The 14,434-nt window shown below is 38.5% G+C and overlaps 1 protein-coding gene across 2 annotated transcripts in view; it reads left to right on the plus strand.

The window, feature by feature from the left end:
- Nucleotides 1–13,880, plus strand: part of Myo6 (myosin VI) — a 135,105-nt gene extending 121,225 nt beyond the window's left edge. Inside the window, exons 29-33 of one of the 2 annotated variants that reach the window (XM_035443823.1) lie at nt 2,422–2,525; nt 3,383–3,514; nt 6,433–6,459; nt 9,018–9,236; nt 9,751–13,880. In XM_035443823.1, the coding sequence (XP_035299714.1) occupies nt 2,422–2,525; nt 3,383–3,514; nt 6,433–6,459; nt 9,018–9,236; nt 9,751–9,950 (682 nt within the window). In that variant the 3' untranslated portion in view covers nt 9,951–13,880. The remainder of the gene's footprint in view (nt 1–2,421; nt 2,526–3,382; nt 3,515–6,432; nt 6,460–9,017; nt 9,237–9,750) is intronic. The other variant, XM_035443824.1, reaches the window with a different exon arrangement.
- The last annotated feature ends 554 nt before the right edge of the window (nt 13,881–14,434 follow it).

Here is a 14,434-nt window from a genome sequence, read left to right on the forward strand (position 1 = left end):
CAGGAGAAGGAGATGGTAAACACAGACAGAAACTTGGAGGCAGGAGGACAATAGAAGTACAAATATTTTAATGACTATACTTTTAGAAAGTTACAAAAGTTTGAAAAACTGATAGTATAACTAGAGATGGATAGTATATTGCTGAAAAGACAGTTTTATTAGATTACATTTGCATAGTTCATTTTGTGGGTTTCATCTTTGCTGGTCAGCTTTTGCAGGTGTAGTTTCTTCTACGGTGCTTGTTTAGACAACTCTCCAGCAATACCAAGTGTTGATACACACACACACACACACACACACACACACACACACACACACACACACACACACACACACACACAGTGAAAACCCCTGCCCCTTAATCAGAGTTCCAGCACTTTGTAGGCATCTAGGAAACTACCCACAGCCAATATATCCATCTTTTTAAGGTGCAATTTTTATGTTTTTACTGAAGTGTTTGTGGTTGTTAGAGTTGGGTGAATAGAACTTTTGTGAAAATTATTAACTATGGAGGACATAAAAAGCAAAGGACAGAGATGAAACGGAATCAAGAAAGTGTGGGTTTCTTGAACCCAATGAAACTGTCACTCCGGCTAACAGAATTAAGCAAATGCTGAGAGAAGTGGCAGTCTCCTGAGCAATTAAAGAAAGGGCAGCCTTTTCTTTCAGATGCACTAACCCTTTCGAGGTCAGATCACATCGGGCATTTCATTTAACAAGTGCTTGTATTGATTGTCTCTGTTTTTCTTTTTTAAATATATACCTTGGTTTGGAACTGAGGATCTCTAGACTTGTTATTTGAGCACATCAGCTTGGTTTGCCACCTTGAAACTTTGTCTAACTAATTAACAAGGATGCACCAAGCATCTTTGCTGCAAAAAAAAAAAAAAAAAAAAAAATCCTTGTAAGGCATCTATATCCTGCCAAGTTTTCTGTGTGCATTTAGAGCATGCTATTTATATTCTGCACATAAAAGCTACCACTGAAGCATAGCCCTCATGAAATTTTATCTGAAAAATTTTACACAGTGATAGAGATGTGCTCAAATAACTTTACACTCAAAGATCTTGGTGTGTTTTATGGATAGAATTAAGGAAAAGTATGTCGTTAATAGATATCTTATGAAGTAAAATGATTACAGTATTGATAGTATTAAAAATTAATTATATTTTCATATATTTCAAGCAACTTATGTGATGTGCCTTTTATATAATTGTGTTATATATTATCATTTTTTTTCTTGTAGGGAACAAATGGCCAAAGAAATGTCAGAAATTTTGAGTAGGTTAGTGCAGTATATTTACAGAAATAAGTATTTACTACAAAAATCATATTTTTAAATTCCTTTTGATTATTTGGATTAGAACCTGTCATATGAATGACTCACTCATTTCCTTAATAAAATTTCTGTATGAGAAATACCACCCTAACACAGAAAGAAGCAATATTCTTCTAATCGTGTTTCTCACTGAGGAAGCAGCTGGCATTTTGGATGGGGCAAGTCTTCAAGGTGCTGGGCTGGGCTCTCACTCTCATCCCCATGGAATGAGTACTTTGGACCGCCCTCCCCTCCAGTTTGGGAGCCACATTGCCTAGCTGAGGGGGATGTAGAGTAAGGTGGATCTTCACCGTGAATGGTACTTTAAAATCCACTGGTGCAAATTTAATTTTCAGATAAAATAACCTCCTGCTAGTATCTAATCCATAGTTTCTTTTTTTGATTATGAGCCTACCCTTTAATGGCTGCTTCATCTCTCCAACCCTAGTCCATACTTTTTTAAAAGTATAGTTGAAATCAATAATATTTTGATAACTTTAAATTTTCAAAATTAATTAAAGTGCTAAGTTAGTAAGTCTTAAAAATCAAGTAAATTCTATTATTATTTTAATGTTTGTGTAATTGTCTTTATGATAAGGTTAATCAGTAGATTATACTTTTGCTTTACTATTCTAATAATACAGAGATGGGGAGGGGAGCATTTGCATGCATTGAGTTCATTTACTTCTAACTCCAAATATACTTTTACCAGGTTTAAGAATATGAATGAAAAGCTAGGGTTATGTTTTGTGCAACAATGATTTGAATTCAGCGTTATCTTCAGAATGTATCAAAGCATAACGCACACCTGCAAACACATATATGCATATACTTGTGTCTTATGTATCTTTGACCATCAAACTATATATATTATAAAAGTTGAATTCCTTTTTTAAAACAAAAGGAAAAACTCATAATTATTCTCAGCTATGTCTATTTAGCGTAACATCTGTGTTCCTCTTTTCCATGTTTTGAAATCTGATGTGTTTAACATCTTTCTTTGTTATATCGATCTTAAAATAAACCATGAAGCTTGATTCTGAGTGCCTGCCTCTTGGTCAGTGTGTTTCTTGGTTAAATATGTAAAAAATCTATGATTGCAGAGGTCCTGCTGTACAAGCTACGAAGGCAGCTGCTGGCGCCAAGAAACATGATCTCAGTAAATGGAAATATGCAGAGCTGCGTGATACAATCAATACTTCCTGTGGTAAGTGAATTGAGAGGATGAAGAGGAGGGGGGGCCATACCAGTACCAGTATGATAAATACTTAGACTGGGGTGCCGTGTGTGTGTGTGTGTGTGTGTGTGTGTGTGTGTGTGTGTGTGTGTGTGTGTACAATGTACGTGTGCCTGTATATTTGCTCCCTTGTTTGTTCCTTTGAAAATAAAGACACAAATTAGTCACAAAATGAAAAGAAAGGTATGTATTCTGGTTTCTTTCATGTTGCTGGGATAAAATGCCCTGACAGAACGGATGCCAGGGGAGAAAGTGTTTATCGTAGCTCATGGTTTCAGGTTATAGCCTATCAATGCAGGACAAGGAGGCGAGGGCCGATGGTCCAGAAAGAGCAAATGCACACATGTAATTTCCTGCTTGTCCACTCTTGCTCAATCCTGCTTCAAACCCACGGAATGCTACTGACCATGGTGGGCTGGGCCTTCACACCTTCTTAATGCAGTCTCCCACAGATGTGTCCACAGACAGACTAGCCTGATCCAGACAGTGCCTCGTTGAATCTCTTTTCCATTTTAACCCTTGCTTGTATTTGAGCACATTTTCTTCTTAAAAACCTTTTGGATGCAATTTCTTCGTATAAAAAACGCCTATGTAGTCAAGAGTTCTTGAGTTGAGTGAATGATATAGGATAATAATAGTATGTGAGTTAATAATCCATCAATGGGAAAGATTGTGAAATGCTCACCCTCAGCTTACTTTTTATCTTGTACTAGAAACTAAAATCCCAAACCTGTTATAGACACCTGTTCATGCTATGAATATTCATGTCAGATGAATAATTGGAATAATTTAGGATGTTAATTCTTTTCTTTCTCTGTAACCAATAGACATTGAGCTCCTGGCAGCATGCAGAGAAGAATTTCACAGGAGACTGAAAGTGTACCATGCCTGGAAATCCAAGAACAAGAAGAGAAACACTGAAACAGAGCAGCGGGCTCCCAAGTCTGTTACTGATTATGGTAAAAACAAATCTGTACTTTTCAATGTTCCAAGTATATCGTATATAAATGCGCATAACTATACATGATTTTTTTTGAGTAAAACAGTCAACATAAATTTCTCATATTATGATCTAGTGAACATGATACAACCATGATTACCGGTCTTATAAGAAGTTATACAATACCAAGTACATAGTTCCACATATAAGCACATACACACACAAATCAATATTATGTGAGGAGGGCTAGTGACATTTTGGGTCCAGTGCTTGCCTAGCATGTGCTATTCTCAACATTGCAAAAAGTCCAAACACAAACAAAAACGGTTACACATGAAAATGTCAAGGTTACTATGGTCAGTTCTTTCTGGATGCTCATGAGCGTACATATGAAAATTAGCATTTTTATATTGCTAACCAGGGTCTTATTTTTATTTTCTATTTTTTTAATTTTGAGATTTAATCTAGCTTTTAGAGTAGTTCCTCAAATAACAAAATACGTTTTTAGTATGAAGGTATACATCCCTTCTGGTGCCTTAATTGGGATAATAGCCTAGAGAAGGAAAGAATTGGTGCTTGTGTTCTCCACCACCATGCTGATTGTCCTATTTAAAAAAGGTTCACTACAGATTTTATTTTCAAATACTGTGAGTTTTGCCTAGATGCAGAAACCAAGTGTTCACTTGAGCCAGAAAGTAGAGCACCGCAGACCGTCACAATGGCTCAGATGATCTGTAATGTGAGCTAGATCTAAAGTTCTTAGACAAAATTTGTCTTTTTTGTGTGTGCATGGGTGTTTTTCCTGGATGTATGTGTTGTGCACCACAGGTGTGCAGGCCAGAGGAAGGCATTAGATCCCCTGGAACCAGAGTTACCGATAGGTCTTATTTGCTATGTGTGGGCTGGGTGTTGAACCTAGGTCCACACAAAGAGCAGCCAGTGCTCTTAACCACTGAGACATCTCTTCAGCCCCAGCTTTTCAAAATTGGAATTTCATTTGTCACCTGGATACTTTTATATCAGCACAATATTTCTTAATTCAGATTAGCGTCAAAGGCAACATGTGACCAGCCATGTGGTTTATCAATGTATTGAGTCTGAGTTCTCAGGTGTGACTTTAAGCACTCACCACTTTCCCAGGAAATAAAAGCAATATTTGATAAGATTCAGTTAAGTGGTTAAGGACCTCAGTGTTTCTCAGTTGCTGCAAAGAGTTACTGAGGTCAATATTGTTAACAAGGAAGATAGTGCTAGTGACTGTTCAGGGGCAGTTTTCAGCAAATCTTTATAGGATGAGGTCATGGGATCATCTATAGCTGAGATATGGTAAGCTTTAAAGGTGGAAGCCCCAGTGAACATTGAGTTCAAAACTCCCCTTCAACGTTTTCTCTGCATATTGAAAATGACAGTATGGCTATGTGTCCTGTTTATTGTTATATATTAAGATTTTGCTGCAAATCGTGTTTGTTTTGTATATAGCCCTCCTCCCCTGCCCACACACACAAGAAAAGCCATGGGCTCTTCCTTTAGCTCTACTATTCTTCCCTGTGAACATTTTTATAATTGCCTTTACCTTGATAGATTTCCATTGTCTTATAAAACGTACACATCTGAGTCAGAACATCACAAAGGAAGGGGTTTGCAAATGCTCCATGGAGTTTTTTGCTATTTTAAAAAAAAAAATCTACATTTGTCCCCAAATGGAGTAAATAACATCTTGCTGCTGTAAGTACAGTGTAAGGTCAGGGAAATTTCTTAAGAGTCCTATCCAGAAGTAAAAAAAAAACAATGAACTTAAGAATTTTATGCAAATCAATCAATATGTTAACATTCAGAAAATTAGAATATGAGCCATTTTCACCACAAAAATCTACTTCTACCTGTAAAGTATTTATCATGCTTTTCTCTGTGTATTTTTCTCATATAAACTTCAGCCTGATGGAGGAATGTAGTTGGAAGGAGGTGTGGAAGGCATCCAGATACTGTACAGGTCAATGGAGAAAATTCTATGTTGTGTAGTCTTTATATTTAGAAGTATTGGAATTCATTTGAAAACATGAAATGAGGACACTTTGTAATTCACAGAAAAAAACTTGATGCCATTGATAAACTGGTAAATTTCTACAGCGATGAGTAAGAAGTGTCAGTCCCCTTTCCTGGGCTGTCTGAGCGCGCTCTCTTCTCATTTATCACACCAAGAGAGCTTCATAAATAATTTTGGACAGTGGTAAATCACCCAGTGAATATTTATAATTGCTTTAAACCATGGATTTTGGAAATAGTTTAATCCAGCTTTCTAAACTAAAAATGGCACAAGTTTAAGATTTAAGAAATTTGAAGAAATTATTAGAATATATTGACTGTCTAAAAACAGTACTGTTTATTATTATTATTATTATTATTATTATTATTATTATTATTATTATTTGGTTTTCTGAGACAGGGTTTCTCTGTGTTGCTTTGGAGCCTATCCTGGCACTCGCTCTGGAGACCAGGCTGGCCTTGAACTCACAGAGATCCACCTGCCTCTGCCTCCCTAGTGCTGGGATTAAAGGCCTGTGCCACCAATGCCTGGCTCTGTTTATTATTATTAGTTTTTTTTTATGTCCCCAAATTATAAATTAAGTATAATTTTAATATTTTGTTACTCTTCACCTGTGCCTCAATCAGAATTTCCTAAAATATAGTTAATTAAAGTATCTTTCCTCCCTTCCTCTCTTCATTTCTTTCTTTCTTTCTCCTATGCTTTCTAAAACAGTTCTTAAAATCAGAACACCATGTACATATAGGCAAGTCTTTGAATTCTTTGCTACAGATAGAATATTTCCGTTTTGGTCACCACCTCAATTGATGCAACAGATTTATAAATTAGAAAAATGCTCATTTAATGGCTTTGGCATTGTTATCTTTTCTTCAACATACAATATTTGTTCACAGATTTTGCACCATTTTTGAACAATTCACGTAAGTCAATGGGTGGTAACACATGAGCTAACTGGAAGAGGGCTTAAACTACTTTCTAGAGTACTAACTTTCTGCCAAACACTGTTTTGCTACGTTGTAAGTGGAGTTGTAGTATATGAAACATGCCTACCTGCATTAAGATACATCTTAACTTGAGATATGCTCCATTTTTTCAGATCGACCCAAAACATGTGGGCTGAACAATGATTGAATAAATGATGGTATCATCTACCAAATTTTATGTATTTAAAACTGGGTGTGTGCACCTCTTACTGTAGCAAAATGCTGTCTTCACTTCCCAGCTGACCCTTCTAGAAGAAAGACTAACTCTTAGGTGCTGGGTGCAGATGCTGCGCTGTGATGGTACCTGTGTTTCTGTCCAAGGAGATTTGAGTTCTTTGTAGTAATATGCACAGATTTAATAATGACAGCTGCTAGCAGAAAGAGGGAGATAACTTTCTGTGATGGGCATCTCCCTCCACACCTTAGAAACTCTGGGTTGCCTTTACCTACAGTAAGTTCCTGGAGTTGAGCAGTTAGGTTCATTTGCCAGAGGGTGGGGCCTGATTTTTCTAAGTGCATCTTATAATTTATTTATATTTTTGATTTGTTGTTTAAGGCATCATCTCACTGTGTAGCTATCCCAGACTGGCCTCAGCCTTCCAAGTGCTAGAGCTTGTATTTCCTTCCCTCTGACTTTTAAAGTGAACACTGTTGGAGGAAAGCTAACTGTTGAGATTAGTTTCAAGATTTTAATGTCTGGTGATTTTAACTGAAGTTCTTCACTCTTTTCAATATAATTTAAGTCTGTTTTACTCAGCATATTAACTTCAGGAGGCGGTTATTTCAGAAAATAAGTTAATGAATAGAAACTGTCAATGCCCTAGTAAATTTCCAGTCACTCATTCACTACCCAGAAGGGTTGGTGTTTTCAAATTATTTATGTACTTAAGTTTGGGTGTTGGGGGGTCTCCCTCTATAGCTCTGGCTGGCCTAAAGCCAGTGTGCAATGGACAAAACAGGAGCAAGAAAACAAACCATCTCTACTTCTATGCTGAAGACCATGCAGGTCCTAATGTCTCTAACAAAATGGGCCCCTCATTCTTTCATAGGCCTGTGTGGCCTCCTTATGTGCTTTTTTTGCTTTCTCTCATTTGCAAATAGATAAATCTAACTTCCCACAAGCTATTGCTGTTTCTTGGGGCAAAAACTAGAGCAGGAGTATTTTCATTCTTTTGATGTTTTTGCAAGTTCTTAGAAAAGCCACATGGCTGTGCGTGGTTTCTATATGTTGTACACTCTTTCATGGTGCTCTCTGTATTTCATATTGAGGTTCTTAGAACGGCAGCAAATTGTTGTTCTACTTTCAAAGCTAAGATATAAAGCTTATAAACAGCCTTGCCAGAATTATGCTGCTCAGGATGTAAAGCCATTGCTCTAGGAATGTGTTTACATTTGCACATTAAATAAAAGCCCAGTCATTCAGTACTGAATCGAGCAAGGGTTAGAACTAGTAAAAAAGGAAGAATTTTTTTCTTTCTATTGGCAAGGAAACAGGTATAGTATACACTTTCCACCTATTTCAGTGGGTTTTCTGCCAAGAGAAATTCCATTTCAAAGTAAATATTTTTGAGGAAAGGGCCATACTCCCTGTTATAGGTAGGGATTTGGGTGGATATGTTTCTCTAAATGCTGTTATCTATGCTATCTTGGCCTTTAAGAAACCCAAAGTGGGTAAAAGAGAAAAAAAATTTGAGTGGATTTCTCTTTTTGAGGAAAATATAGTTAGGTGAACAAATCTTTCTCATTTTAAAATTACTAAATAATAAATAGTTAGTTTTAAGTAGTTAAATATAAGTTATTCTTCAACTTTAACTTGAAATTCTGTTGGAAAAATAATACTAGACTGCTTGCCTGCCATGTGAATTAATTTAGTGTTACTGATAAGCCATTTGTGGGAATCTGGTAAGGGTTATGTTGCCTCTGGTGGTGGTGGTGGTGGTGGTGGTGGTTGTGGTGGTGGCAACAGCAGTGTGTGTGTGTGTGTGTGTGTACACCATATTCTGTGTGTACACAGTGCTTTAGCATGTGTGCTGTGTGTGTGCACAATGCTTGAGTGTGTGTATGTATATCATTCATGTGCGTGGATGCTTAGATGCGTGTGTGACCTTGTGTGTGCACAATGATTGGGGATATGTGTGTGTGTACCATGTATGTGCACAGTACTAGAGTGTGTATGTACTGTGCATGTGCCCATGCCTGGCTATGTGTGTACATATACCATGTGTGTGCACTGTACATATGCACAGTGCTTGGGTGTGTATATGAATGCATGCACATTCATAGTGCTAAGAAACATCTTTCGGCAAAGACAATTCTAAGAAATCCCACTCTGAATTTGGTTCATTAGGAGGCAGCTAATACTGACATTTGAAATTTACTAGTAGGAACCTCTGTTCTCCCCTCCCCCTTCTAAATGTCTCGGTGTATTTTAGGAATGCTGTCTGTTTTCCTTTCCCACGGGCGGCTGGTGTAACATTGCCTGTTCTGTATAATAGCTCAGCAGAACCCTGCAGCTCAGCTTCCTGCCAGGCAGCAGGAGATTGAGATGAACCGACAGCAGCGTTTCTTCCGTATCCCGTTCATCCGCCCTGCTGACCAGTACAAAGACCCTCAGAACAAGAAAAAGGGCTGGTGGTATGCCCATTTTGACGGACCGTGGATTGCTCGGCAGATGGAACTCCACCCTGACAAGCCACCCATCCTTCTTGTAGCTGGTGTGTATAATTCACAGGGGAAAAAAATCAAACAAAAAGGATTGTAAAACCTTGGTAAAACATTCTAATGTATATAATGTAATAAGTCAGTCACTGCGTTTCAGAGTTGAATGACAGCTTTGCAATTCGATTGTGTTTCCAGTTAGTGGAAGATTAACTAACTGATTTACAAGGCAACATGGTTTTTGTGCCTGTTTAGAGACCATAAAAATATATATCCTACGAAACTTGTCATTGGTGTTTATATCTGTCTGTGATTTTGTACTAGTTTTGAGGGCATACAGAATTTGTATTAACCCTGATAACTTCTTTGATCAATGGTGGGGTTTATATATTTTGAGAATCCTTAGTGGGGGCAAATTTAAGTGATTTATGGAGAACTTAATAAGATTTCTGTCTTAGAGAAATAGTTATAGGTTCTCAAATCTGTGAGAATTGTTGGGTGTTCCAGGAGAAGCACTCATAAAAATGCCGTGCAAAGAGATGGTAATTTCTCGATGTCTCTTGTCTGCAGGCAAGGATGACATGGAGATGTGTGAGCTGAATCTCGAGGAGACAGGTCTGACTCGGAAGCGTGGGGCTGAGATCTTGCCCAGACAGTTTGAAGAGATCTGGGAGCGCTGTGGAGGCATCCAGTACCTTCAGAGCGCCATTGAGAGCAGGCAGGCCAGGCCTACCTATGCCACGGCCATGCTGCAGAACCTGCTCAAGTAGACCACAGGCTTCCAGCCTGGCCCTGGCTTGCACAGGCAGGGAGGTGATCAGAAGGGTCGCCATTTCCTTGCTCCTGGTAGGACGCCTTATGCAAAGTGAACAGATTTTATTAATCATGGATTTTGTTAATTTGCTCAAGGTTAATTAAGGTTGACATAGTGGATTCAGGACCTAAAAAGAGAATAGCCCTGGTCCCAGAAATGACTCCCCCACGTCTCGCTGTTCTGATGTTTTTAGCATCTGGGCAGATTTCACACTCCTCACTCTCTGCACACTGACTACCTTAAGTCCATGGTGATTGTTCTCAAGGACAAGACTTCCTTTTTTTTTTTTTAATTTCAAAAGACTTGGTTTTTATAGAGGATGACAAGTGCCTTTATAAATGGGATAATGGAATCTTCGCTTTGTTTTGTGCAAGAATTAAGGTACTTAAAATGATTAAGGCTCAGATGGTTTTGGTCTAAAACGTTGTATTTTGTCTGCTTTTTCAGAAATCTATGGAAATGGGTTTATCCCTTCTTGCAGTGTGCTTAGCCTGAGTGAAGCCCAACTTCTAGAATTCTGGAAAGAGACTTAATGTATAGGATGTATTATGTGTAGAAGAGGTGCCGGGCCTATGCAGCATAGACATAGGGCACTTTCCTACCAAGCTCTGTGTTACCCTTGGAATCTCCTCTTCCTAAATCATGGTTGAGTAAAGGCATTTCAGGTCATTCGAATGACTGGACATTTTGATACAGCTTTGTTTCATTTTGGAAGGGACACAGGGTTGAGGTGGTGCTGTAACTTTCCTGGATTGAATGCTAATCCTTCCCCCACTTCATCTCAACTGTGATTTTTCAGTTTAAGCCTTGTCCAAATTATTTCATGTGATTTAAGCCGGTGTGCTGCTTCAGACATCTCTCCTTCCCCTTTCCCTATTCTGAGCATCTGTTTTGGTCTTTGGAACTCTAATGGTAGAGCTGTTTTGTAAACTTTGTAACTCAGAAGCCGTTGTACTTAGACAGCTTGTTTCATGCCTCAGGTGGTTTTTAAAACACTCCCTTTTGTGTGCTGTCAGTCCTCATCAGATGGCAGCAGCTGGAGCTAATATTTATGACTTTAATATTAGGAACTTAGAGACAAAACTGCATTGAGGAGTTATGGTAACACCCAAAGGAGTCTTTGTTTGTATTTTAGAGTAACAGAGAGTAAAATTATTCTTTACACTGCCCTTGTTTTATATACCCTAACTGTTGAAATTTCAGGGTTCTTTTTTCTTTAGAAAGATGCCTCAGTTAGGAAATATTTACCAGCTGATGAGATCAATGTCTAGAAGCCAGAGATTCTGTTGTCATGACTCCTCCTCTCAAATTGTCTTAGTACCGAAGTACTTATTTATTATGATACTGTGGAAATGATTGTTTTGTGTTAAGGAAATGAAATGGCCCTGTCTATACTAATGATTGAAAATGTGAATCGGATTTTCTCCTGGAGGTTGTCATACTGCTTAGACTCATCCACCATTGGGTCATTTGGTGATGGTGGCAAAAGGTGTAGTTACTGAAATAAACAACCTGTTGTTTCCCTTTCATCTCTCCTTTGATTGGTGTCTTTATTTGTGCAGGACAGCAAATAAGCTTCATTTTCTAATCATCAGTAAATATAGGCCTTGAAAGAAGTCTAGAGGTCTAATGGATTGTTAGTGACTTGTTGGCTCAGCACTATTTTCTGAAGTATTTTTATGTATCTTCTATATCTAAGAATAAGCACTAGATGAAAAATTAACCAGAAAATGGAAATTAGTATAACAGAACTTAAAAATTTAAAGGATTTATAGGAAATATAGGACAGCAAAGCAATGTTGAAAGTTTTTGTGTGTGTGTGTGATTTTTGACTTTGACAATTCTACAGTTAAATATCAGACCATTTTCTACCTAATTATGTCACCCAGCTGTCCTACAATTCATCTGTTTCAAGTAGTCTCCTGAGTTAATTTTGCCAAGCAGGAGAACTGCCCCAATTCAGGCAGGCCTTGAACCTTCCACACGTCAGAGCATGGCACTCAGATCCTTCCAGGGAAACTTTAGGAGGTCATTTTTGGGGGCACAGCAGAAACAGTGCTCTCCGAGACACCAATCCAGCTTCTCTTCCATGTTTTGTAGTTTCAGATCCATTAAGTCTGTGAGAGAACTGGGGGCATCCAAGTCAATTAACTCTTATTCTAATCAGCCATGTAAAATTATAAACCAATTCATATGCTTAAACATGAAGAACTAATTTTGAGAGTGCTTTTCAGTTCCAGTTTCTTCCATAGTTGTGTGTACATTTTAATAGAATGTAAAAAAAAAATGATGGCAGGTGTTTCCCTGTTGAATTCAGTTGTGATATAATGCCCAATGTCAGCAGCACAGATGAGATGTGTGTTAGTAGGGAGATGTACTCTCAGTGAAAACAGGGATTGTCTAGAGGTCTTGTGTGTTCAGAAGCTGCAGTCCCTTCACTGTCAGGGAGATGACACCTGTACAGGACTATGTAAAGTAGCAAAATAACAGACCAGCCTGCCCTAAAGGCAATCTACTGAGACAGCTTCTCACTCGGGCCTGTGAAAAAGGCTCCACAGGCCAGTGAATCCTTTTGTTTCACATGCAACCAAGGAAACAGCTCAAGGCAAAACCTCAAGATGCTTGGGAGATTTAGACAGTAAAAAGCACAGGCAAAATAATAATAATAATAATAGATTTTATTACATGTGATCTTTATTAATTAGGTTGCCTTTTCCCCGCTGGGGATTGAACACAGGACTTCACACAGGCTAGGCACTACCGCGGAGGCCCCTCCCTAGCCTTTAGTTGTCTACTTTTGGAAGATAGTTTCACTCACAGGTTATTAATATGGTTCTCAGGGGATTCAAATATGTAGACCTTTGGTTTCTTAAAATAGCTTTAAAATACTTGGATCAGCAGAATATTTCTTGAACTAATCATTCCGTTAATACTAAGTTAATGATAATCTTACTACCCTATATGAAAAAAAAAGTTGTAGAAAACCAGGGACGTCATACAGTTTACTACTAGACCACCAAGGAGATATAAATGCCTTTGCTCCAGCTGTGTAAGAGTGAAAACGATGCTTTGTTTGCTCAGCCAATCCCGAGAGACTTACAAAGGGTACTTCCCCATTTATCTTTAACACCGGTAAATCTATATTGAGTAATGTCTACCAGAATACACACTAACAGTGAGGGAGGAAAGGACAGAGGACATTTAACAATGAGGATGAGGATGAGGATGAGGTGTGGAAACAGTGATAACCCTAAGGGCAGAGGAGAGCAGCAGTGGAAGAGAAGGGAAACGTGCATCCCAGGAAGACTGCACCTCAGTTGGGAAACACTGCCACAAACACTCCTGGGTCCTTGCTGAGTTTTAGGATGCATTTTGTGTGGCTTAAGAACAGAAGTGAAGGTTGGTAAACTTGGATATTGAGTCACCTGGTGTATAGATCTTAGCAGGTAAGAATGGTGCACTGAACTGGAGGTGCCCATCAAAGAACGTGGCATCCTGTACAGGAACCTCGTGCGAGGGTAGGTAGAGAATCTGCCTGTATCAGTGGCACATCTTTTGACTGTTTGGTGAAAATTCACAGCAGTGTCTTCTTATCCCAGTACTGACCTATGTATGAGGTATCTTGGATTCTTCGAAGTTTTCCAGGAGACAATTAGGAAAAATTAATGCACATTGAAAATAGCATAATGTTTAATCTTAATTTCTGTCAATATAGAAACTCAACTTCAAACTGCAAACAGGCCTATTAAGTGACCACTTTTCGTTTTACTTCTGGAAATCTGTCTGTTTGTAATTGTTAATTTTTCTTCATGAAAAGTGTGTATCTAATACTTTCCTAAAATACTGATGTACCGGAAACTCAAATAAATGTCTTACATGTAGAACATCCATGTGTGCTGTGTACTTTTAATTCAGGGTGTGAAATGTCACACTATTGATAAATCTTGGGCGTGGTGTGTTGTGGATAGAGCCCTTGCTAGGTGGCTACATGGTGAGGCAGGCACTCCAGGAGACAGCCAGGGCTGTGCGTGAGCTACTAAACCCGTTTGAGACTGGAGGAAAACCATTCTTACATGTCTCACTCCAGACTCTGACAAATGTGAGAAGAGAAAATCTGTAAAACCTGGTGAGCCAGAGAAGAATCCCCCCGAAGGTTCTGATCACAGGTCTGTGTAGCTCTACAAGCGGTATGGAGTCTGCCATGCTCTCAGTGGGTCCTGGTCTGTATAGTTCTATGAGGAGTGTGGGATCATTCATGCTCCCAATGGGTCTCTGGAAAGGAAGGAGACCAATGTCTTTCCTCACTGCTTTTTTCTAGGTGCCAGATGATGGATGATCCAGAGTAGAAAGCATTTAGCTTCCTTATATTGTATAGAATGTTTTACCACCTTACTTTCTCAATAAATACCTGTCCTGCACTGCTTAGCATAGGACAGAAAT

Source organism: Cricetulus griseus, chromosome 4 (assembly GCF_003668045.3).
Source record: "Cricetulus griseus strain 17A/GY chromosome 4, alternate assembly CriGri-PICRH-1.0, whole genome shotgun sequence".
Classification (NCBI taxonomy): domain Eukaryota; kingdom Metazoa; phylum Chordata; class Mammalia; order Rodentia; family Cricetidae; genus Cricetulus; species Cricetulus griseus.